This window comes from Odontesthes bonariensis, chromosome 2 (assembly GCF_027942865.1).
Source record: "Odontesthes bonariensis isolate fOdoBon6 chromosome 2, fOdoBon6.hap1, whole genome shotgun sequence".
Lineage (NCBI taxonomy): Eukaryota > Metazoa > Chordata > Actinopteri > Atheriniformes > Atherinopsidae > Odontesthes > Odontesthes bonariensis.
Genome location: NC_134507.1, coordinates 9,391,690 through 9,418,701, shown reverse-complemented (window position 1 = coordinate 9,418,701; position 27,012 = coordinate 9,391,690). Strand labels below are relative to the sequence as shown.

At 41.6% G+C, this 27,012-nt stretch overlaps 1 protein-coding gene across 2 annotated transcripts in view; it reads left to right on the top strand.

Moving 5' to 3' along the window:
* klhdc3 (kelch domain containing 3) overlaps positions 1 to 26,779 on the top strand; it is a 29,507-nt gene extending 2,728 nt beyond the window's left edge. For both annotated transcript variants that reach the window (XM_075476165.1, XM_075476156.1), the window contains exons 3-11: positions 382 to 570; positions 789 to 904; positions 983 to 1,054; positions 2,116 to 2,329; positions 2,589 to 2,675; positions 4,071 to 4,179; positions 19,863 to 19,936; positions 20,988 to 21,066; positions 23,622 to 26,779. In XM_075476165.1, coding sequence (XP_075332280.1) covers positions 382 to 570; positions 789 to 904; positions 983 to 1,054; positions 2,116 to 2,329; positions 2,589 to 2,675; positions 4,071 to 4,179; positions 19,863 to 19,936; positions 20,988 to 21,066; positions 23,622 to 23,688 — 1,007 coding nt within the window. In that variant the 3' untranslated portion in view covers positions 23,689 to 26,779. The remainder of the gene's footprint in view (positions 1 to 381; positions 571 to 788; positions 905 to 982; positions 1,055 to 2,115; positions 2,330 to 2,588; positions 2,676 to 4,070; positions 4,180 to 19,862; positions 19,937 to 20,987; positions 21,067 to 23,621) is intronic.
* Positions 26,780 to 27,012: the final 233 nt, after the last annotated feature.

The window sequence follows — 27,012 nt, the reverse complement described above, 5'->3', positions numbered from 1 at the left end:
ATGTTTAAAACACAGCAAAGTAAGCGAAAAGTTAACTGGCAAACCCAATTTAATTTTGACGTTTCGGAACGCAGATGTGTTAAATAGCTGTTTGAGCTTGGTTTAAATATCTTAATCTTTATCTCTCAAATGTTAAACTAATTGTGTTTAATTCTCAGCTCTTAACATTAAAACGTAAACTGACACTTCTGCAAGACTGTTTAAGAAAAATAAAAAAATAGGTTGCTATTGGTCTACTTTATAGTCTTGTTTTAAAGTATTACTATTTAGTGAAAATGGGTTAGGCTTTGGGGTATTTCATTTCTAAAACGTATACAAACACAGATTCAAAAGTGATGTAAACTGAGTTTGTATAGCTATCTTAACTATTTTGTGTTTCAGTGTCGTTGCGCTGGATGAAGTTGCCTCCGGTGAGGACCGGAGGAAGTGAACGTGCCCGTGAACTTGCCCGTGAAGTGCCGTATATGCGTTATGGCCATACAGCTGTGCTGTTGGATGATACAATCTACCTCTGGGGTGGGCGCAACGACACAGAGGGGGCCTGCAATGTGCTTTATGCCTTTGATGTCAGTAAGTAAACCCTCATCTAACTCTGTCAGGGGAGAATTTTAGAGGCTGTATTTCCTCTCAGGTGCACCCGTTTGATGTTAAGTTTGTGCTAGCAAAAGGGAGAGAAAACCGTTTTTATGGTGGGGAGCGGTAACACCTGCACGTGTGTGATGGTTTTCCATTGTTGCATCTGACACACATGGTAAATTTGTACTTAATAACCCGTTCTTGCTTCAAAGATACCCACAGATGGTCCACGCCCAAGATCTCGGGGACAGTCCCTGGGGCAAGGGATGGCCACTCAGCCTGCATCCTGGGGAAGGCAATGTATATATTTGGAGGATACGAGCAACTGGTGAGTCTTCACCACTCTCCACTAGTTTCAATGAAACATTGAAATTTGATCTAATTCGTCTCCTCTGCTGGTTTTTAGGCTGACTGCTTCTCCAATGACATCCACAGGCTGGATACCACCACCATGGTTTGGTCTTTAATTAATGCCAGAGTGAGTTTAAAACACCGGTTGTTAATTCTGTGTGGGGAACGTCTTGGTATGAAATGTTCACAACAATCATTTGAGTATTCCCTGAAAACATTCATTCAATGAAATACAAAAACAAAATGGTTCAACTACCTTCAAGGCACAGCTGAACATCAACAAAACACTGTTGGTTACTGACGTTGGCAGTGTTTCTACATATGTGCCCAGACTGGCTGTTACAAAACCACTACAGTGTAATGCTGCTAACTGGTAGCTAGCCAAATACAAAAACCTCACAGAGGATTATGAACACCACCCTTTTAGAATATTACGTGTATGTGTGCACAGTCAACGTGCTCAATATCTCGTAAGGCATCTTTGCAACATAGACACCAGCTTATAGAGATGTGGTTTTAGCTACTAACTGATGACATTTTGTCGTCAAGAAGACTATAGTATGACATTTTCAGTTTTAATTGTGTATATTAATGAATAATACATGTGTTTTCTGCATGTCATCAGTCTTGCATATTTTTTGGGGTGACGTAAATAAAGTGTTTACACTGAAAACCAAATGTATTTGAGGCTTCACAGAAAATAGTCTTTAAGTGTTTACAAGGCCTGTTTTTCATGATATTTTGTACTTATTAGAATGCAAAATAAAGTCTGTGTACTTAAAATTGATTGGAGACAATTGCAGCACATTCTGGAGAGGAAGGCATGTGAAAGGCTTTAGCGTGGCTATAGGCCAGCTTAATGCGAAGGAACTAGAAGCTCTCCTTTGTTTGGCATGGCTTCATTCAGTGGAGGCAGATCGCATTTTACTGTTGGTTGCGTTAATGGTTTTCTTGTAATACAGCTGGATGTTAGTTCTTGGGCTGGCTTCTATTAAATTCTGTACAACACGCCTGCTACTGTTTTGTAGAACTTTAGGAAAGACCGGTTGTGCTTCAGAGGTGGTTTGAATTTTTGTGGCCTTTTGTAGTTGGTAACTAAGTCCTCTAGATGGAGCTGTTTGCCTGATGTTGTTCTGTCTTGACTGGGGTGAAAGTAAGGTTGTGCACCCATGTTTCTTTTGTTCAAAGGGCACTCCGGCACGATGGAGAGACTTCCACTCAGCCACCATCATTGGGACAAAAATGTTTGTGTTCGGAGGAAGGGCAGACCGCTTCGGTCCCTTCCATTCCAACAATGAGATCTACTGCAACAAGATCAAAGTGTTCGACACGGAGACCAACTGCTGGCTGAGCACCCCTTCAACGCAGCCGTTACCAGAGGGGCGCAGGAGTCATTCAGCCTGTAAGACATAAACAAAATATATATATATATTTATTTTTTTGTTTTTGTTTTTTTGTTGTTATTTTCAAATTTTTGAACGGATTCGTACATTTTCTTTTGTGACCTTTGTCTGTTTCATTCTCCAACATTTGTTGTGATATTGTTTATGTGACCCTATGTCATTAGACAAACCGAGCTAATTTCACTGGTTCAATTTACTGTGAAGCAAATGTCTGTCATCTTTTCGATCAATCATAAAAATTGGGTGATTTGTGTTTAGTTTCCTACAACGGGGAGCTCTACATATTTGGAGGATACAATGCCCGTCTTGACCGGCACTTCAACGATCTCTGGAAATTCAATCCAGGTGATTCTTTTTTTTTTTTTTTCTTCTTCTTCTTCTTTAGTTTTGGGGCAAAAGTGTCATGTTGCTGTGAAACGCTAGAGTCTCGTTCATGAATTCATGTTTGGAACTCCCGCCCTGTCGCCGTCTACATCCCATAAAGGAAATGCAGCACTTGAAGCGCTGAATTGTGCTGACTCACTTTTCTCCTCATTCATTTACAAACAAAGCTCTCCTCTCTCATTGCATCATTCTCAGTTTGGTGATAGAGGCCGGCTGTTCCGTGTTCATTATGCAGCGTGACACACAGATGCCCTTGTCTTCTGGTCAGAAGCACACGGATATATTAAAAAAAAAAAAAAACTGCCCATGATTCAGTCTCTGAAACGTTGACAAATGCTAGCAGATCAGTTCTCAGTTTAAGTGCCTTCCTGAGGAAGCCTTGCACTCTTGTTACAACCACAACATCGCTGTCATAAGTGAAGCAACACACCTGTTGCTTCTCCATCTTATTAAAATTGCATTATTATGTAATAATATGATATTTATGTTAAGGTTTTCTATGTGTACCTTCTCCGAGCTGCTACCGTTTGACCGATGGTCAGTTTTGTTGGCGGTTGTGCTCTGTGGTGTCACTTGAGATTGCCTATGAAGGTTATGGCAAAAGTTGGTCTGACATTTACAGAAGCAGTCCAGCTCTTCTGATCTCCATAATTTAAGTGCATATTTCATCAGAGAGTTTGCCATTTACCTAATCGTGGCAATAATTCTTCTTTTTTTTTTTATGTTTGAAGTGGCTTGCACTTGATGAACCTCACTTCTGCTATTAACAACCAAAGCCTGTTTTTTTTTTTTTCAGTCCACTAGATGGCAGCATCTTGATTATAATGATAATTATCTCAAATCTGAAGTGCTTGTTGCTATAGAGATGCAGTGATGCTGTTTCAGTCTGAGAGTGAGGCTGCACTTTAGCCTTATATGGACCAAAAGGGAGAGCTCCAACATCATCACTCATATGGTGCTTCAGAGCATTAGAGAGGATTTGTGTCTGTTTGTGTCAAAGTTTAGTATTCACATGAATGTTAGGTTTCGCTTCCATTTATTGATTCTTTTCATTCCCTTATTCACAGGCCTTGTCTTTTAATAAAGCAAAAAGGGGAATTAGCTGCGGGAGGAATTTAAAAACGTTATTAGCTTTATGGAGCTTGAAGTGATTGAGAATTTGAATAGCCTCTGTAATGTAGCCCCCATTATTTCGTCATTTTTTGTGCTATATATGGAAAGAATGTAATCAGGTGTTTAACGGAGATCAACTATTTGACTACAAACGAAATGAGATGGGAGCGTCTGTCACCATTTGTTTTTAAACATTATCTGTCATCTAAGCTTTTTTTCTCGTCTTGCATGTACGCACTACAGAAGCCTTTTGCTGGAAGAAAGTAGAGCCGAAGGGCAAAGGCCCGTGTCCGCGGAGGCGACAGTGCTGTTGTATGGTCGGGGATCGAATCATCCTCTTTGGAGGAACCAGGTAAGGCACACAAACTGTAAAACTGACGGTTTGTAATCCATGCACGAGGCAATTAAAACCCTCCATGGTACCGTGTTGCCTTGAGGCAACATGGACTTTTTGACCTTGTAAGAAAAAAAGGAAGCATTTTTGGGGGTGGTCTATACCACCTTAAGAATCTCCTAACCCTTGAGAAACCAATGAAAGTGCAGATTGGTGGTCACATGCTCTACAGGAAGAGATTTTGAACCCTCTTACAGCTCATGCGGCCACATTTCAGATCACCACATTTCCTCTCTCTGAAAGTGTGTTTTTCACCATTTTTCGTCATTCAAATCCCCTCCAAAAAATCTGAACTTCATTCACTGGTGTGTAGAGAAGTATTTTCAATCATTTTAGGAAAACTACAAACATACATTATTTAGTAAATAACAAAAAAGTGTATGTTGCCCTGAGGCAACACTGTACCGTTACGGAATCATTTTTGACCCTGGTGGCCATAATGGTTCAAGTAAAAAGTGCATGAAATCTGTAAGAAAGAATGAAAGATGATTTAAATTAATTATATTAAATAACCCATGTATATATTAATTCAAAATGCATTTGTGTAATATTTGATTCACTTAAAATAAATGTTTTAATATGGGGAATGAATCCGAATGTCTTTTATGGGAAGGCAAAGACATACAAGGCACGTGTTGCTATGCCACCAGATGACAGTGAGGATGAGGATGGTGAGATAAATAGTGATGCTGAGGAAGAGGTGGTGGTGGAATCCCTCCAGGGAGAGAGTGAGGATGAGAGTGAGGATGAGGTTGAAGGTGAAGATGAGGAGACTTCAGGAGTAGACAGTCCTCAGGAAGGCCAGCATGGGGATGGAGGTAGCATAGTAGATTGGTTCGGTGTAGGATAAATATATATATATATATGTACTAATCAGTTTTTAATGTGTATAACATTGTACATGATACAATTAAAAGTTTTGTAATGTTAAACATGGCTTAACCAGTTTGTTTCTGCCAGTTTTGATCAACACATATCTTACTGTTCCGTAATGGTAGAATGTTGCCTGAGGGCAACAGCTCATATTTGTAAATGATTTCTAAGGAAGAATTAAATTTATTTTATGTCAGGCACCACAAAAATATATTTGTTTAAGTGTTTTGTTGAATTGGAAAGTGTTTTTAGGAGATTTGATGTATCTTATATGTTATTAGATGAAATATTGTTTTTTGTTCCACGATGGTACAGTGTTGCCTTGAGGCAACAAATTTATAAAACTTTAATAAAATTATTATTTTTTAAAAACTTTGTTGATTTTGTTATAAGAGTCCATTTTAAGCTAGAAAAACCATACAAACATTTTTTTTGCCATTGGGATCATAATGCGTACCATAGGGTGCTTATATTAACCATTAGATTTATTTATTTTTATTGTACATTAGAGGCGAGGCTGCTTTTTGTACTTTTTGAATTGGTTTCAGATTATCACTTTAATTCTAAATCAGTTCATTAATGTGATGTTTATTGTTTGATCAACTCTTAATAACATCAAGATGCAAAACACTTATTTTGATGTGCAGTGCTTTTGAATATTGTGCCAATGCAACTCATTCTCTCCTCTCATATCTACCCTTTTTTACCATATTACCATAACAATCAGACCCATCCTGTTGTTTATTGGTGAACCCCCCCCCCCCCAATACAGACTGTTGCTGAATAAATGTTGGAACCACCACTACATGTTGTCAGTTGCACAGAAAATATCAGCAATGTTGGAACAAGTATCAGATTTACATGAATTTAAAGCTGATTCGTGGTGTTGCTTCAAGTTTATTAATGTGAACATGTTTTTCCTGTGGACATGATTGGATGCCATTACTTTCAAAATATGAAAAACCGTTTGATACTTTTTCTAATTTACGTCCAAAATGAACTAGTCATGACTCACTCTTGACGTCATGGCTATTTCTGTCTGAGATGTTGTTAAAAACAGGGGCTTCATTGAAGTTTTGCTCTCTCGCTGCACTCAGATGGAGGTAAGAGCTCCTAAGATTACAGAGATCTATTTTGTGCCCTCAGAAAACATTCATGCAGCGGTAGAATAAAACATTTTCTCTCACAAGTAAGCAAAATAGACCAAGAGAGCAACGAGGAGGCTTTAAGTGCTTTCTCAAACAATAAGCTATAAGAGTTGACACAGCCTGCTTTTTAAAAACCAAAGGCTGCTACTCGGGGATGGTTTCAGGGGCTCCAACTGTTTGTTTGATCAGATACATTGATTCACTTTGCTATTGCTTTCCTGGAAATGCTCGATCTGAAGAAGCAATGTGGAAATGTATTTGATTTTTTTTATTTTCTTTTGTCAATCAGAAGCATCAGATTTTAGGAACATCCACCACCATTGGCTAAAAATGGGTAAATTGGATAAAATGTTGAATCATCGTTCGTGATTATTGTTAGATATGGCTTCTTAAAGGCATTTAAATGTTCACAAACATCAAAGTAAATTGACTCGTGATTGAACAATTGATGGAAACCTGTTCTTTTAAAAGGTACCACTTGGAGGGTCTGGCTCCTGTAAACAGCTGTCTGTGATGATTCCCCTTGTTGGCTGTGAGACAGCAGTGATAGCCAGGGGTTTGGAGCTGGTTAGGTGCCGCTGGGCTGGTGATGGAATTGTGATAGGCCAGTAGCCAGTGGAGTAATGAGGTAGCTTACGGCGTTGGCATGGTCTACAGTAGTGTCTGAGTCCTGGGCTACTGTTATCAACAAGACTGCTGTTATCAGGCAGACCCCACAGGGATAACCTGATGGTGGATCAGAAAACTGTGGATAAGATCCTCTGAGCCTCACTTACGTCTACAGGCGCTGAAGTCCTGGAGGCCTTTGCTGGATTGATTTTTCTAGAGCCTCATCGAACAACCACGTAATGCTGTGCAACACAACCATAGAGGCTGCAGATCTTCTGTAATATTATACAGTGTAACACCACTATCTGTCCCTTAAAACTCAAATTACAAATGCATGCCAATGCATAATGAAAAGGCTTTTTTCCCCCCTTTTCTTTGTGGGGGAAGGGTTGGGGGTTATCTAAACAGCCAACTCTTACAGTTATTGATATTGTCACGAGAAAGAAGATGTAAACATTTTATTAAAATGTGTTACTTACATTTAGTGTTATCCGTTGTTTGGTTTCTCTCTGGGATTAGTTCAGGATGGGTTTTAGGGAGTCATGATTTCCTGTTGAGAGCAGATAGGGCAGGGGCTGGAGAAAGGGGTGTCACTGAGTTGATGAAGGGTGTAGAGGAAGAAATCAAACACCACTTGATGTCTCTAACATCCTGTTTTAAGGTCTAAGGCAAGATATGTTTTATTTATTTTTTTCCTAAAGAGATTGGGCTAACGTGTATATATAGATGAGCCAAGTGTCCTCATCATCTCTTGATGAGATGAAAACTCTTGTTTTGTCTACAGTGTTCCTAAAATGCAGGATTTTGTTTGTTAAGCAGTTGCTCTGTTGTTTTAAGTCTTCCCAGATCCTGTTTTGTGTTACTGTACAAATTGGAGCATGATCCTCACAGGCTCTGGGCAAATTGGCCACACAGTTTTTTTTTTTTTTTTTTTACCCGCAATGCACAATTGTTGTTTACATGGGCACACTTAAGCCTCTTACACACAGGAACTCCCAAAAAAACGCATGCACAGACGAGACACACGTCTCACACTCCAAACACCTTATCAAACTCAATTGTTTGCTTTCCCCCCTTATTTTATTTTTTTTTTTTTAAAGACATTTATTCAGGTTTTAGTCTTTTAATGTCTAGCTTGATTTGCACCAATAAAGACTGAGCAATAAAATGGAATAAATTAACGACTACTACTTTAGTGTAAGTGTGGCCTTTAAAACCACTTATTGGTTTGCCTGTCTTGTTTACTTTTGCATGACCTAACAACACAAGGGCAGCTAACAGGGCTAAGAAGTTATTGCCGTCTGTCTCAATGCGGTTGACAAACGCTCGGCCCGGGCCGCCATGAATTATTTGCCGGACACCTTGCTTGTGTTTTTCTTGTGGGGCTCCTCGTTATGGTAGGTCTTCGAAGGAAATTTTGTTGGAATTTATAGTCCACATCTTGTTTTCCCGCTCGGTTGTCCTTTCAGACTGATCCAAAACAGAACCCCTCTTGTTGATATTTATTCTCAGTTTATGATATTTGTTTTACCTGCAGGAATTTGCTCAGGAGTAATTTATTACTGAAGTTAAAAACAATAGAGCTCACAAGTCGAAGGGGGCTTTCAAAATGTTGGACATATAAATACTAAATCCAACACTCGGTCTGTAAGTTGAATAGTCGATTTATTACAAATGGACTGACTTTAGCTAAAGAGAATTGTGTGTTTGCAACTCTTGACCAAGATGTTGCCCGATGTTAGGTTTTTATTCTTTGATAGATTTTGGTGTATGTTTGCTTTGAGTTAAATGAGCTTTAGTGAAAAATGCTATTTTTCTCATAAAAGTTTTCAATCCTTTGAGGAAAAATGAGAAAATGGCGTGTGTATTAATGACCGGGTGGGCGTTAATGGCAGTCCTTTGAGTGCCACTTGCGTCAGTGTAAACAAGCTTGCTGAGCTGCAGAAAGGCGCGAAATTCTGCCCTATCTTTGATTTATGACCTCGGGGAGCATTCTTTCTCACGGAGTGCAATTTGATATACCCTCAGTGCCTCTGTTACACTCATTTACTGAGACCTGCTCACTGCCCCACGAAGGACAGACCACGCATGACCAACTCCACCTGCACTGACCTTCACCTACGCACGCAAGCAATCTGCAGCTAAAGCTTGTATATTTGAAATGTTTTTTTTTTGTTTGTTTTTTACCTCATGAGGAACTGAACGTTGCTGAAGTTAAGCTGCATATGAAACAAGTGTCTTATAGTCTATAGCGCTCCTGCCAGAAATGGTTGGGATTCATAACCCCTCTGTGTTTAATTACGACTGATAAACGTAGTTTGGGCTAAATCAGGAAGCAGTTTAAGCTTGGGAACTGGGCATCCTCTGAGGGGCAGGATGTGAACAAGGACATGACAGATTGGCATGCTGGGAGCAGACAGTTCAGAATCTGTAAAGGGAACTCTGGCACTGGTCCTGAACTACTTGGACATGACAGCATTTCTTCTTTCAATTAATCCATTTCTGGAATATAATTTTTACCACGACAGGTATTCATGCATCTCTGAAGGCAGCTTTGATGTCTGATTTAAATCATCCCATATGCTCAAATGTTATATTATGATTGAAAGCTTGGCCTTTTGTCTTTGCCAAATGTCAAGATCTAAATGGTCACTGTTAGTCAGTATGTTGTTCCTTTCTTCAGCACCGTTGTGTGGACTGCTGATAATGGCTGTTTCTTAAATGCATTTCACTGTGAGAAACAGGGACCCAATGGCAGAATGGCCTTCAGAGATAAATGGGTCTCTTTGATTTCATAGCTGTGCTCAAGCAGGCCAGGTGAGGTCTCTGGCCCTTACAATCTAGTGAAGTGAGTAACATAGTTATTATCTTCATTTGTATGAGCCCAGACAAATGGTGGTGAACTTAGTGGTACATATTGATTCTTTTTTTCAGACTGGAAATGAGGAACTTGCTCAATCAGACAAGTTTTAAACACGATAATGAGCGATCGTTCAGGAGTGGTGGCAGTGTGTCAGACCTGCTAATGCAGTCCTCTTCATCACCAAGAGTTGAAGAAATAAAGTTTGTGCCACTTGCTGTTTCTGATAATTTTCTGATGCACACATTTTTGCTGAGCATTAAATAAGGTTTATTTAAAATAGCAAAATACGTAAAAACTTCCTCGACTTTGTGGGGGGAAAGTCGAACTTTTGTTTTTAAACAGTTATTTTTAAATGGAGGTTAGAGCTGTACCATCTCAACGAAACCCCGTTTGCAGGCAGTATAGAGACTCAGAAGCGGGGTTAACTCCAGTAACTTAACTATTCTGAGCTATTTAGGCTTCATGTACAGGTTAGATCACACACACACTGGCACACGCTTACAAATCAGTGACATAAACAAAAAACTGTTAAGCTCGCCTGATACTGTCAGCACTACAAGCAGCAGGGAGATATCAACAGCAAAAGAACTTTACTATACACCAGTGATAACTTCACTGAGTTTGATAACAAGCTCTTGTGTTACTACAAATTCAATGAAAAGTGCTATTCCATCTAAATGAGTGGAGCCCTCATCCGAACGTCAGGGTGCAGTTTTTCTTTTAAACACTCAAAACCTGTATGTCTTGAGACAGATGTTCACCGTAAAGTTATTAGCACGCGGCTAATTAGCATATGGGTACAGACACACTCGTGTCATTTAAGATGACACACACCGCTTATTTTTCTTGCATGAATAATTCAACTGCATTCCACCAACATTGCATGGATAACAGGACACAAGGACACAGAAGCATGTTCCAGTAAAACAAGTGGCTCTAGTTCAAATGATGCTGTATTCAGTGCCATTACAGAACTGTTATTTGTATTTTCACTCGTACACCATGCGATTGCTTTAGCAATAACTGATCTGTTAGTTAGAGCAAAGTGCAACACATCCTAAACCACCATCTTCTGACAGCACAAAGCAGCCTAGTTTCCGCTTCCAGTAAACAGAAACGAGCCCGATTCATATTTTTTGCTTCCGGGAACTTAATGGAAACACAGCCGATGATGGCAGCTTTTTTTCCTTCTCTTGACTAAACTGAAGTAAAAACCAGGAACTTCAACATTTGTATCAAGATTTATGACACAGACTAACAAAGAGCATCCAAACACTTCAGGCCCTGACTTATTTTCAGTGTAGTCACTGTTGAAGTCGACACATCAACTGTGTGTCCTAGTATATTGGGTTTTGGCACCTTTTCAAAACAAAACTGCCAGGTCTTAAAATATCCTGTTTCTCTGCTGCTGAATTTCAGCCTCTGCTAATTTATTCTGAGCTAAAGTGGGATGAATAGATGAGATCTTCTGGCAGCATCTCTCCTGTACAGTGGCCAATAGGACAGTCCACACCACCGTTCTCTCTTTGGTGAAGTGTGGCGTTTTGGTCTGTTTGTATTCGTGTGAATGTACACACATGACTGAATGAGTCACGGCTCCTCTCGTCGCGCTAACGTCAGCGGGGTGCACATACACACGCACAAGCTCCCTTTGCTGTGCCAGTCTTTACACGTTTTTTCCATTTGGCAATATGCAGTCACTCAGTGATTTATTAACGATGGAAAGCATGCTGACGCCAATTCTAACATTAGACGTGAAAACAATTACGCTTTTTGTTTAAGAATGTTTCTGTTGTTGAATCTTCACCCTGCTGTCGTACTTGTTGAACATTCCTACATATTTGAGTAGATCTAGTTTGTTTATAAGCGTTTTAGTTCTAATGTGGAATTCAGAGGGATCACAGAGTGTGTGGCTACTCCACACTCTGAGCGAGAGGGAGACCACATGGCAGGTAATCTCACTGGTAGCCAAAACATCTCAGCCTGTTTAATCCACCAAGATCTCGCCAAGATATTTAATCTTTGAGGAATTTAACTCGTCATTTCAAAACACAAAGTCATTGAGCCGGAAAAGTCCTGCTAAATTCACTGATTTTTGTTTAGTAGTTCATGAAAGGTCAGAAACCTGGTGCCTTGATATCTGCTGCATGGCCATATTGTACCTTATCAACGGCTGAAAGGGCAGCTGCTACGATAGTCCAGCTGGGTGTGGTATGGCTTGTTATCACCGTAAAAGCTGACAGTCAAATTGTTAGACTAAACACATAATGGGATTAAGAGGGCGCTCTCTACTTAAGCTGCTCAGGAAAAAATAAAAATAAAGAATAAGCAAAATAACACGATTTCTGTTTATATGTTTGTTAATTTTTAAATCTAATTGCCATTGTGACTACATCCACTAATATCTCACTATCTGCAACTGGGGAACGTGGCTCCATGGAAAGATGCTTGTCAACACACCATAGATTTTGATACCACACATGTTGTCTTTTGGCCCTCAGTGTCAAAGGGTAGGCTGCAGAAGTTTCCTTTATTGTATGCGCGCGTGTGTGTGTTAGCATGTCCGAGATAAAAACCTGTCAAACAGTGAAGGCGACCCAAACAGGATGTGGGGCATCCCGCACGTGGCAAGACAAGACCTTGGGGCAGCTTAGCATCACCGTGATTTACTCTTCAAAGACAAGCTCATGATAGTATTTCATCTTCATCTTAACCCTCCTTAACCCACGAACAGGCTGTATACATTATGGTGTCACAGGGTTGAGTGTTACACAGCAGCTCAAATAAACAGCCTGCATAGGTGACTCTTTGTGATGCTGTGGTCAGTGTAAATTTTGATTAACCGCTGTCAGCGCAACCAAAACACATCTCGGTGATTTCTGGCCCCTCTGTGGAACACTGACAGACTGTGTGGACAAGTACAAATTACAAGCAAGCCACACCAGTCATTTGATTAGATTTAATAGTTGTTATTCACCCACAATAACGTCAGATGTGCTTAAACAGCACTGTTCCACTGTGAAATATGTAGTCAAATAGCATCACAGTATCTAACAAAACAAGAAACACAGATTGTATGAGCAGGGATAGGTTTTCATGTTATTTTTTTTTTATAATTGAATGTGATAAATGCCTGATTTTAAGACAGAATATTCTGAACAATTAGAAGCAAATAGTTCTTGGAAAATGTGACGCTAAAAATGGGGGAAGAAAAAAAAAGCATTTAGTACATGAAACCCAAATAACCAACTTCTGTGACGGGTTATCTTCCTCACCTAACTGTTGCTGTCTCTGAGTGTGTGGAGGAGCCGCCTGAGCCGGGCGCTTTCTGAAACAAAGCAGACCAACAGAAAACTGTCTCCACATACATATATTTATTTATTTTTGTTAGTTTTTTTGACCTAAGTGCTGCAAGAATGCTGACAGTCTTGTGGTAGTCATGAAAAAACTGCTTTTATTTTTGGCATCCTGTTGTCTAAAATGTTGTTGATGTTACGTAGACGGGGGTCCCATCCAATTACTGTACAAAGCCCTTTTCCAGAGAAGTTGAGAATTTTAAATCTGTTGATTTAAAAATTAAATAAATAAATAGGTTAAATCTTTAATCAACAGACACGAGTGCAAAGGAAATTGTTTTCATTGTGCTTTCTGTTCATCTTCATTGTATGTAGAATATTTAAGGAAATAATTGATGTCAGCAAGACACTTCCCCATTGTGTCATACCACCTTTCAACCAACTTATCTCGGGGTCTTTATCCGACTGCGAGTAACCCGATCTGGTCCAATTTTTAGTCAAACTAACGTGTATACATGAACTTAATAACTCAGTCTTATTGTAATTTAGCCATTAATCCGATTCTTTCGGTGCCATGTAACCCCACTGACTAAGTCTTTGGTAGATGGCCCATTTATTCCAAATCCACCTTGAACTGCTAAATGCAGAATCTTCCAGAATGGTGTTATTTGTGTATTCTACAAACTTTTTCCATCTTTCTTTCCATCTCTTGTTTTGAGTTTGTTGCTGGTATCAGTATCTATATTTGTTTGACATTTCTAAATACAGTGAAGTTTGTCAGTGGACAACTGAATTGAGGATCTTCTCTTCTGCACTCGTAACACCGCTGTCATAAAAAGCTTTTCTCTGTGTGAAACCGGCACACTTGTTTTCATGTTAAAGAGGCAACAGAGACGCCATCAAAACCCCACAAAAATGTCAAGTGACTCTAAAGCAAAACAACGGCGTGTGGGGCTGGAATCCAAGGTTGTGGACTGCAGCTTCTCAGCCACCTGGGTGCTTATGGGCAGTTTCAGGCCTGGGAAGGTGCATGACAAGAGTCAGTGTAATTCAAAGTGAGTTTTAAGGCTCGCAGACTTCCCTTTTTGTTGCATTCTAAAAGCCTTCCCAGCTTTTTGGGAAATTATGACAATAATGTAATTATTGTGACATAAAGCATCATCTGTATGCAAAAATGATCTGCTCCTTAATTAACTAACAACACATGCACTAAACCGGTGGACCTACTGTGAGTTCATTGTGTTCTTTTTCATCTCTTGGTTGACCTTGGTGTTGGTCTTCAGCTGTAGACGGTCGAAGAGGAAGTAACTTATTTTCCCGAAACGTATCTGCAAGCTATAAAGGAACTTCTGACAGCTCCTCTGCAGTATATTAAACAGCTGTGTTCAAGGCCTGAAAAATTTAATTTCCTCTTCCTCATTTTATAGGCCGACAGGTTGATAACAGCCTGTCCTGTTAAATGGCATGAAATATGTCACGATAAAAGGATCTAAATTTCCTTTTGCTTGAGATTTGTTACCACAATTTTTGTCCACACAGGCAGAAATTTGAGATGCGTACTTCATTAATGGCCGGCATCTCCTCTTGTCTGATCTGAAGTCGGGCGTCTCTCTCTGGGAGCCAGCTGTAGTTTGTGTCTCACCCTCTGCATGGGGTTTAGGTCTGGGTGGCTGCAGGTCTTAATCCACTGTCCAGCCACTGCCCGGGAGGGGGCACAGATAGCTCACTAAAGCAGGGTGAGGCTGCCGAGATTAAGGCAAAAGAAATGGACAAGAATCTATCGATCTGTGATGGCTCACTCTATTGGATTTACTCAAAGTTTTAATCTCCAAACTCTTGCCCACTGTTGCTGGAATCTTGAAAGCATTCTAAACCCCACCTTCCAGATAATGTCAGTATAAACACTGTAATCTAGTGAAAAATGTTTTGCTTTTGAGTGACTTTGGCGATAAAGCACTATAGACTTGTGGTTCTACTTGTTGAACGTTACTTAGCTTTCGATAACTGCATCGAAGTTTGTCAACATATGCACGAGTTCACATCTGGAAAACAAAGTGAGCTGTTTGACAGAAGCCCGTTTGACTTAATGCAAAAACCTTTGCCAGCACTTGTGCCACTAAAATAATTTGATGCATGTCTGGCTATCCTGATAAGGAGCTTTGCAGGAAGTTGTAGTATGTGATGAGTTCCTGTGGGTTAGGTGGTTGTGAAGGAGCAGAGTTCAATAGGAAGTGCAGAAAGGAAAAGGATGCAGATAATATCACTCCAAGAATGAGGATTTGGCCAATGAGGACACTGAAAGCATGCTTAGGACTGGACAGCTCAGGCTTTATGCATTGAAAATCTGTCATCTGCCAATCTTTTCTCTCTCTTGCCTTATTCTTTGGACTTTTGCTGTTTCTGAAAGTCACTTGGGAATATTTGTGAGCAATTGTTCCACAAAGCCTTTAATGTTTCCTCATCAGTTTTAGGATTACAGGTCACCGCTCTCTTCAGCATTGTTTTGAGACCTTGGTTTGGAGGAGCAGGCAGCGCTCCAAAGGACCGGCAATTAGGTGATTAGACACCCTCATTGAGTGTTGTTTGAAATAGCAACCAGTGTTATTTTAGTGGGGGGTGAACCATCACTCAGGACTCATTCGGACTGGGAACCACTACTGCTGCAGGGGGAGGAGCACTTTCACACATAGTGATACTTTGCTGATCAAGTAACAAAGTGGCCCATCAAACACCAGGATGCCACATAAAGTCGCACACTGTGACTTTCCTGCTTCTAAATACTGCCAGTCTATCAGACACCTTTTTCCCCCTCTTCGCTCCTTCTCCTGCTTTTACAGTGTGCTGCAGCCTTGTGTGTTTTTTTTTTTTTTTTTGTGGTGACCAATAAAACATTAACATTCCCTAATGCGCTGCTGAATTTCACACCAAGGCTGACATTATCCATGAGCATGCAAGAAAGCTTTATCCCAGCGGTTGCAATCTTCTTCTTGCTTGTTGCTCCTATTAAAGCCTCCTCTTATCTGCACCTTTTCACACATCATCATCAAAAGCCCATATCCCCGCTTTCCAAGCGAGCCTGCAGCCTGCACAGTAGTTCACTGCTACTGCAGTGTGCTTTTTAGATATGGGATGCTACTCCTCACTGCTTCTGTTAAGTTGATATAAACTGGTCTTGAATTTTGGCAAATGCAACCTCAGACGAACAACAACACATGACATAATACACGCTGTCGTCATCTATTCGATAAAAACTTGGCCAATATGCAGAAACAGCTTGTGGAGAAACCAAATGCATCACATAATTCAGTAGCTTGTAGAACTGCCATTGTGGAGGAAAAGTGGGTTTGAGCCAAGCTTTAGCTGTCAGACACATGTTCTTACATCTGACTCTTTAATACACGAGGAGGTACAGAGGAGTTTGTAGCCCCTTTCACACTGCGACCCGCTATCTTAGCGGGTCCAAATTGCACCTTCGACCCGCGTCGAGCAATGTGAACGCTTGGCGTGTCAGGGTGACCCGTGTCGCCTGAAGCCGAGTTCAGGGGGAGTTGCCTAGTGGCAGAGCGTCACACGAAACACATAAAATGCTGGGCGTGTACAATGACGTAGGCACAAGCCATGCGTCGGAGGTAGGGTGAAATACACCTGTCCGCATCAAATTTTTCAAACAAACGATGGCGGGACACCTTGAGAACTCATTTTTGCAATGCAGTTCATGGAGATGTTACTTTACGGTGCGTCTTGCTGCGTGGGAAACCGCGCTCTCCCATCTTTCTCGCCAGCCCTTCCAGCAGAGGTCCATCCTTCACCGTCCCTGACATGTGGTGGTAAATAACGTCCTCTGCTCGGAGGCTGAGGAGCTCGCGGACCTCCTTGTCTCCCCAGTTGGCCATATTAAAAAATGTCTCCAACTTGATGTAGGCTAAAACAGAGTAAAACTTGTCCTCACCTGTCGCTGTTGTTCTGAATCAGCTGTCCATTCTGTCTTTTAAACTCCTCACGTCACGCCCACGTCCGACCCGCGTCGATTGTGTTCACATCAAACTCGGCTCGGCAAAAAGACTAGGGTCCGACGCGGGTCGAAAGGCGAGTTGAGTTGACGCGGCAGCCCGGGTCGGCAGTGTGTACACAACAGCGGACACACTAAATTTGCGAATTAAACGCGGGTTATTCGGCAGTGTGAAAGGGGCTTCTGTTTGACTGCAAGGTGTCCAGGTCCTGTGGCTCGAAAACAAGCCCCAATCATCGCTCCTCCACCAACGTGGTTGACGGTTGATTTGAAGTTTATGTGCTGATACGGTGTCATCTCATGCTGATATCCAAACATCTCCAACATGTCATCACTCGGATCACATCTGTGCAAAGAAAATTGTTCCAGAAGTCTTGAAGGGTATTCGGATGTAACTTTGTGCTGCCATGTTTTTTTTTGTTTTTTAACAGAGGGAAGGGGCTTTCTCCCGGCAATCCTTCCAAACAAGCCATACTCAGGCTACGGCTACACGAAAACGAAACAAGGTTTTTTTTGAAAACGGGTACGAAAATTCTTGCGACCACACGGCAACGCGCTGCTGTAAAGAATCAGGTCCAGACGAAAACGGATGAAAACGATTAAACGATGCAGTACACACGCCACTGTGTCACGCCACGCTGTGAGACAATAGAGAAGTGTTAAAATTGGCTCACAGCGTCAACGTTTGACTGACGCAAAAACGTTTTAGCTGTAACAATGGAAACGAAACGAGGCCGTTTTCAAACTTTCCCACTCTGGAACCCGTTCTCAAAAACTATCGTTTTGGGGTAGTGGGAACGCCGGCTCCGTGTGGCCGCGACAGCGAAACGATAAGAAAAAGTATCGTTTACAGTGAAAAACGTTTTCGTGTAGCCGCTGCCTCATTCAGTCTTTTTCTAATTGTACCGTTTTAACTTAAACATGCAACAGTAACTGAAGCCTGTAGAGTATGAAGTGTAGTTCTTAGGTTTTTTTTCTGCAGTTATCGGAGCATTTCACGGTCTGACCTTGGGGTGAACTTGTTGGGATGTCCACTTTTGGGAAAATTGGCAACTGTTTTGAATGTTTGCCACTGTTGAAAAATCTTTCTCACTGTAGCCTTCTAAGCCTTCCTAGATTGATTGTCAACACGATGAGGCATTTTGCCTCAGATCTGATTGAATAAATCATACCATGGTGCTCTATGTCATGTGTTGCTGTTCATCTGAGGTTGCATTTATCTAACTTTAAGACCTGTTAAGGATCAGATTTCATGTATTTGATTTAATTATTCAACATTGTCAGATGATAACCCACTGGCATCCAACAACCAACTGTCAAATTAGGGGGTTGGAAGCCCTGATAAATGGTCTCTCAGCAAAGGCTCTGTGAGGTTCAATGATTGTTTTAGTAATGAGCATGAATCATCGTAATTTAGCACTCATATGGTGGTACATCTCAACAATTTCAGCTGTGGTTTTATAGCCTTATGGCTTTGGCTAAATTCTACAAAGTAACTAAAAATGTGCTCTCCACTTATTTTACATTAACCAAAACATGCAAAAATATGTCATCTCCACTGTAATGTTGCAGCTGGCTCAAGAGGTGGAAGGTATTCTGATAAAGGCTCCTCCTATAAGCTTGAGTCACCTCCTGGGGGCAGGGGGCGTAATGACTTCCACAGCTTGCCCCCTGGGACGGCTGTGCTCGTGCTCAGCACCTCTCCTGGCCGCTTTAAGCCATCATCATGTTTGTTTAGGGAAGATTAGCTACGTAAAACCCTTACAACATCCTGAACACGCAGCGAAAGGGAGATGCGATGGAGAGGACAGCAGGAAAGGGGTATAGAGATTGATGGGCGGCGAGACGGTGGAGGAGCTGGCGTGTTCAGCAAGAGAAAAGTTTGAAATAAATCAAAGCAAAGGGGAAATATGAATGTAATTCAAATCCATTCAATAGGATATTTTGTAATGGTGTTATAGATGGACACGTGCCTGTTACTGGCTCGTCCGTGAGTAGCAGAATGCATATTTGGATCTACTCTTGGAGACCAAACTTGGCTGCCACGTCCTGCAGGAATTCTGCATGATAAATATTAATAGTCACTAAACGACTCGAGTCTGGCTGAAGCTGTCCGCTGGGTGGTGTAAAACTGTAAAGAGCTATTTTATTTTCATACTTAGACAGGTCTCTTAGTGCAGCTGTTACAATTGTGAAATAACTATGTGCATCCAGTACACGTAGAGATCTGCACACACTTCCCTCTGAGAATAAATCATCCCTAAAATTTAGCTTGGACTCCCTCCGGCTCCAGCTTATTTCATTCCTGGTCCATTTTTATACAGTTTCTTTCCATGCAGCCAGGTTTTTAATTATTATTATTAACAGGCATGACTGAATAGAATTATGATACAAGCAGGCTTTCTAAGTTGTGGTACTCCAGGTGTGTCAAAGGTGTGTGTGGGTGTGTGTGCGCGCGTGCTTGCTTGCTTAGCTGTGGCAGGAAACAGATGTGCAGTGATATCAATGGCTGCACAGGTCTGGGAGACTATCAGCAGTGGCCAGCCTGCCGTCTCACTGCAGTGCTCCTCTTCCTGTGGGCTTAAATCATGCCCGTTCATGATAAGGAGAGCAAAGCGCTGTGAGACCAGCCCTGCTCTCATTGAGAATAATCTGTGGCTCCCTGATTATAGAACTGTGTGATTAAAGAACAATGGTAAAACAGTGGGCGAATACCTGAGTGCCCGTGAATGGCATAACATTATATTAAATGGTTTAATGTTAAATACACCCTTGAAAGCGATTGCAGAAAGTGTGAGGAGTTACTCTAACCTTATTAAGTTTGTTTTTTGTTCTCTTGACAGCCCCTGCCCAGAGCAAGGAATGGGAGATGAATTTAACCTCATGGATCATTCAGACCTGTACATCTTAGACTTCTGTAAGCATTCCTGCCATTATTCCTGTCTATGCTTGGCTCTCCTGCCCATAAATTGCTGTCTAATTTCACACTCACGCTTTTTGTGCCGTTACACCAATGATTCTCAACCCTGTCTTGCCGGCCCTGTAAGTGTCAAATGGCAGAACAAGACAGTTATTTAGCAACTTGTTTATAAATGCATTTAGAAGTTTAAGAGCTTCCATTTTCCACAGGAGCAAAGTGAACCAGAACTAAAGGAGAGTGAATATCAAAGTTGGGCTTTTCAGATGACTAGATGAAAAAAAAACATTATTGATCGTAACTAGAGAACCTGTAAATGAATAATTAAAATGTACTAATGAGTCATATATTATATTCAGATATGTAGATGCTGTGACCATAACACTACCAAAGCGAATATCCGTTCTTGCAGTGTTAAGTAAACTATGTGGTGTCATCTCATTGGATTTTACAGTCACAGCATCCTTCTAGCTGCTTTATTTCTCACCACACTGTCTGCCCGGCCCGGCCCGGCCCGGCCTTGGCCCCGCTTTGTGTTATCACACTGGGCACTTCCGTCCCTCGGACAACCAAATATAGCCATATCCTGCCTGCACGGGGGTAGCCTGTAATGCGTTCAGGTCACAGTTAGGGTTTGTGTAGGTGGGCTTACACCGGGACTGGCAGTACCCAGTGGCATCCCCTGTGGCATACGCCTCCTTGTGCCAGTCACGTGTGCCCTCACATTGTTTATCACTGAACATATGGTGAAACAGCCATGACGAGGATAGTAAGAGGATGTTCGCAAGTATTATTAGAAAGCAGGCTTGCAAATTGATTTGACGCTCTGCCTATCCTCATGTGTAAATCTTGGCTGTTTTTGCTGCTTTCCTGAGGGGAAGACAGATCATGATGACTTTTACGCCACAGATAGAAAATCTTACCCTTTCCTCTCAAAGATTATCAGATCTGTCAGGCCCAACGCCATTTTGAATTCCCACAGCTGAAATGGATATTCTTAGTATGAGTATAATTAGTGCCTGTGACTCATTATACTTTCTCTTCTTTTCAGGCCCTAATTTGAAGACGTTATGCAAAATAGCTGTTATTCAGTACAGTCTGGAGCAGTCAGGACTCCCACATGATATCAGGTCAGATGTGCATCCTCCTCTCATTAGTGCCGTTTTGTCACAGAAGGAACATATTGTTGTTCATGCTGTTTGTATAATGCTTGTCATTGTTGGCATCACTGTGCTCTTTCAATAATGACGTTATTTATCAGAAAGGCAAATTATGAGTCATTATCCATCATTTAGCTAGTGGTGTCTTTAAAGTAAAATTTGCACATAATTATGTGATATCTCAGCTAATATAATGAAGGTTTGTGGATAGAAGGATCGGACAATCATGATGAAACATGAGCGCAGTCGGTGTGACATTTCCAGTCGGCTTTGTCTGTGTACTCATGTGAAATTGCAGACAAGGCGCTTCACTGTGTTAAAGAAGAAATAAGATCAAAACAGGAAATCTCACTTTAAGCATGGGTGCATTACGAGAAAACAACATGTAGGCCGTCCACAATGGGAAGCAAGGTGATGGCACGGAAGGGGCCGTCTTGAACTGAAAATGATTTTCATTGTGCTGGAAGAACAAGAGAGCTGCTTTCCAGCCTCTGACGTAGTTTTTTGCAGTTCACATCGGGAAGTTTTAGAAAGTAATCCATAAGATGGCAAAAAAAAAAAAAAGAGTTCAGTTCCATTAACTGACTGACTGAAACAGACTCTGACCAGAACATCAAGACAGATCTCTCAACTCTTTTTTGGGGGGGGGGGGTGTTCCACCAAAGCGGTTTTACTGCTGGTTCGGAGCCAGAGCCTGATTAATTACCAGGGATTTCTGTTTTACTCACCAAAGTTTTGGAGGGTGAAGGGGGTTATGGAGACCAACCAGACCAAGTAAAATGTTTAATTCGAGAGAATGATGAACATTCAGAGTTGTGGAAGGCCGCAGCCTATCCAAGCTGTCATCGAGCGAACAGGCAGGGTACACCATGGACAGGTGGCCAGTCTTTCACAGGGCCAACACGGACACAAACGAGACAAACAACCATGCACGCTCACACTTACTAATGTCTCTTTAGAATCCTTAGTGAGCCTAACATGCAGTAAGCCGGAGTACCCAGAGAGAACCCATGCTTGCATTGGGAAAACATGCAAACTCTACACAGAAGGGCCTCAGACAGGATTTCAACCCGGAACCTTCTTGCTGTGAAGGGACAGAGCTAACAACCTCATCATACATGAAAGTGGTGTGGTGTGGTGTGAGTGCTATGACGATAAAGGGAGGTTAATACGTTTAAAGGGATCCAGTGAAATGCCTTTGTGGTGCCCAACAGTTAATTTTTCATAGAACAAACTTAGAACTGGCTAAAAAAGGGTACTTTTGGACTGAATGTTTGTTGCAGAAGAACAAGCTTTCAGACGAGCTACTGTACCACTTCATCCAGATACTCCATCTTCTATGCAGCCAATAAGGAATCCTTTACAAACAAAACTACAATATTATTGACAAAATGTTACAAAATTCCATTTTTTCTTATTAACTCAAGTGATTTAGAATAAGTGGAAAGGTATTATTTGCAAAAAATAGCTGGATACGAATGCATCGCATCAGGGTATCGCAGACAAACCAAACATTATGCTCGCAGTCATGCCGACACAATAACTCTGTGAGAACCTCATTCTTACTCGACATGCGCTCCACATGGGGTTGATGATTTGATTAGATCTGTGTTAAGTTGCAGAAAGTTGTACATGAGTGAGTTAGGTTTGATTTGAGTTGTTATTCCTTCAGACATCTGTTTGCGTTCTCAATAGCAAACTGCGAGTGCTGCGAGCATCCCTACGAAACCTACATTGCGCCCGATTATTTAAGATTTATTTACTCTTTGTAGGTCTGATTGATAGATTTTGTCAAAGTAATATACTTCAGGCTGCTCACACCGTCTGAGGCAAGTGTGTCTAAAAGTGAGTGCTTCCACTAAAGGGATTTATTTTTTTACACGTTGGTCCTGTGGAACCCGACACTAATTACTCCTCTTAACCTCTCATTTCTCTTGCATCGTCACTGCCACCTTGCACGCTCCCCACTTTGGTGTTTGCGGTTGTGTTTCTAACCCTCAGAGGGTTTTTCAGAGGGGGTCACAAGACTCTGGTTAACTCCCTTTTGCCCCTCAGTGGCATCTCCAGCCCCAGTGCCAATCTCCCCTCTTAAACACATACGCACACAACAAAAAAACGAACAAAGCAGTTGAGAGGGACTGAGTGTGAAACCAGAGCCAGTGATAACAATCTGGAGCTCAACCTCTGACCTGTCATCAGGTCAGCACTAGAGCCTGTTGTCAGCTCCTGCTCCTGATGCTCGTGTTACAGCGGGGCCTCGTGCACAACGTAGCTCCTCACGTCAGAGAGGGTGGTTGGGGGGGTGGGGTTTTCAAATTATAAATGTTTGTTGTTGCTTTGATCTTTTATGCACTTATTCCTTAGATAAAGTCGGGCGACGCAGTTGTTTTGAAAACTTTCAGAAACTTAAGGGAAACTCTGATTTCAGCAAATCAAAAGATGGGCACACGTGATGTCTTTCCGCATTCAATAGCACTGAAACGTTCCTTGAAAGACCCGCTAATCTCTCCCGTTGTTCACCCCAGGTGGGAACTGGCGGCCATGACGACCAACAGCAACATCAGCAGGCCCATCTTCTCCTCGCATGGCTGACACAGCTGAATGTGACACGGAACCAGAAAACGGGGCTTTTTTTCTTTCAAGTCAGCTGAGCACCCGGGGACTGTTGTTCAGTGGTCTGGATGCGTATCTGATTCATTTTCTACATTCTACAGGTGTAAACTTATTACCGACCAAAATATCCCACGTAAGAGTCCTTGGACATCTTGGGCCTGGCCAGATCTAAGGATATTTCAACACTCAAGACTGTGGTTGTGTGAGACGTATATCGTGGATGCCTGTTCACCTTCCTCTCCTCTTTCTAGCCTCTCTAGAAATTCAATCAGCCTATGATAATCATAGACGTCTAATCTTAAGCACAGGAAGAGGCGAGAACTTCAGCCAAAGGTCTTGAGAGCTAACCTCCATTGAGGATATTTGAGATGTCAAACTGAAGAGACTACTGTCAACCTTCAGCTGCAGATATCAAGAGACTGTCAAGTCATGTGAAACTATCACGCCCATGAGAAGATGCGGCTGACTTCTTACGCTTGTGTTCGGTGCCAGGAGGCAGATTATTCAGGATTCCCAAGACTGGATTGTTGTGCTTGTTAAAATTCTGTTGGACTGATTTTCAATGCTTAGCTATTCCCCCTGCTTCATTATTACTGAAAGACACCCAATTGCTTTCAAGTGTCTCTAAGGTGATTTACAAGGCAGCTGAAGAAAGCTTCCTGCCTTGTAAAATAATCAAGACCTTCTACCTCCCTCAACAGCATGTTATTGTTGGGTCTTTAAAGCTTCCTGTACTTTTGACACCTGCCATTCCCTAGAAGAAAGTTTAAAAAAAAAAAAAACAGAAAAGAAAAAAAAAAGCCTTTTCACAGCTGGTTTTTCTGAAATGCTGCAAAGAAGAGTGCGACTCACCTGCAGGATCACTTCTCTACGCATCACGTTTGCTTTCAGTGCCAAATGTAGAAGGGAATCTTGATGCAAATATACACGTGTGTGTGCAAGCAGGTTGGTGAGCCCACGCTAACCCTCGCCCGCCTGCTCCAGATTGTCTGTCGTTGTAGGGAAGCTCATCCATAATATGCATACAGTTCCCTTTTTTTTTTTTTTATAGACAATCCTTTGGCTTTCAGAGAGCCTCCCCAACTGGTTCTGTCATAGAGGTGAGTAAAACAAAGGAAGGGCGCACATGTGTTTATGTGCAGCGACAAGAAAGTTGAACGTGAGCAGCAAATGTTCTAAATGCATAAGGGCTGTTACTCGTTAACACACCATGCGGTTTGAAGACAACGTCAAAAAGCTCAACATGGTTCATGCGCATTCAGGTAAAAGATGCAGTTATGTTCAGTATTTTTGCTGTTATCAACAAAACCCATAAAAAAAGACCAAAACAAACTCTGCGTAAGGCCGTCTCTCAACACTTTGCTGCAGCGTGTGTGTGGCTGTCAGCCCCGAGTTTATTCCGAATGAATGCTAGCAACCAGCTGGACAGAGTCCTCTACAACTGTCGGTGCTTCAACAGGAGTGAACGGGGAATTTGTTGTTTAGGACTCTGTCGAGGATTTTGTGCACATGTGTAGGTATGGCAACAGGACAGTGAATTTACAATTTGTGTGTTTAAGTTGTTTGATAACTCAAATATACCAGACTCGGGACGCAGACAGTCCTCGTAAGATGAAAAATAGAATGATAGTTTCCACGAACCTTAAAGCTTTTAGTAATACAGCTTTACGTGACTGACTCGGGGAGGATGCTCAGGCAGAAGACTCGGCAGAGAGCTGCCCTTTTTAATATTTTCTCATGGTTTTATCTGATCCTGAGCAGTATTGAATCCAACGCTTGGCAAAATCCAGATGGGAAAACAAACCACCCCACACACTTGTAAGCCGCCTCCGTGACTTTTGATCCTGCTCTTTGGGACCAAGTTTGCTTTTGCTCTCTGTCCCGCCAGATAGTTCTATCTTCTCTGTATCTCTGAGATCTCATTTAGCTGGTTAAAATCTGAGTCGGCAGGGCTCCGGGTCCCAAACATCAGGATTAAACAGCTGACCTTAATCATAAATGTTTACAAAACAAAAGCAGGGGAAAAAAAAAAAAAAAAACTTTGTATGCAGATTGGGGGTTACCAGATAACTGCACTATAGCCAACTGTGGCATGTCTGGCCTTACAGAGATGAGACATGTTGATGCTGCTTTTTGCCTGAGTAGACTCCAGAGTTTGAGACGTTGGTCTGTCCGAACCAAGTCTGAATTTTATTTCCAGACCAGCAGTGCCAATGTGACTCAGCGAGGCTCACACCCTCTGCACTGCATGCACATGGACACTTGATACGTTTGAGTTTCCTCAGATGACCGTACAAAGGCCAATGCAGTGAAATGACAGGTAAGATGATTGTGCGCTCGCAGGGGAAAGGAGAGCCCACCGAAGAACAAATCAAACAGTTTAATATGACACCAAATGGCTGCCAGCAAAACTGAGTTGTTTTTTTTCCTTTTTCCAATGTGTGGTGTGGAGGCCATTATAATTTAAATAGTGTGTGTGTGTGTGTGTAACCCAAAAATAAATAAATGAATTAAAAAAAAAGGAGAAAATATGAATGATGGTATTTTTAGCGTGTTGTAAGAAGTAAATATTAATAAATGATAATGTAGATGGGAAAAAAACGACTTTCCTCAGCGATGGGCACTCAATGCAGATAAAGTGTAAATGTGCCGTATTTACACTCTTAATGATGCTATTTACCCCCGAAAAATGCAGTTCTTAAGGCTCTTTTGGTATTTTACATGAAACTTTTTGAGAAGGCTTTGGTGAACGGATGATTGACTTGACAGGCTACCCCTAAAGCCTAGAAAATCTGCTTCTGTCAAGTAACTGCACCTTCACCTTAAAGCACAGCGCTGACAAAAGTATATGGACTGATTTCACGCCAATAAGTGTGCTCTCCATATACAGAGCCCCAAAAAAACAAAGTATGGATTTGTGCTCTTTTTACAGCTGTGTCGGCTCTCGGGTCTTGTTTTTTGATTTCATTCGACATATTTTTAAAGGGGATTTTGTGTCTGGTGAGATTGGTCAGGACTTCCAGTGCAATATGCTTTATAATTGTATCAATAATAAATCATTTTGAGTTCAGTATGTGTGTATCCATTGTTGATTTCTAAAGCTGCACGGAAAGACTGGTTTGTCTATGCCAGTTATAGTTATAAATAGGGTAAATAGGCTGTCTGCAGCAGGGGGTGCTTGAATTACGCTCAGCAAACAAACAAATCTGCTTTCATGTTCCATCTAAGTTGCTCCCTCACACACTCCTCCCTCCCAAAATCAAACTGCCCGACTTGAACGTTTGAGCTGGGACCATCAGCACG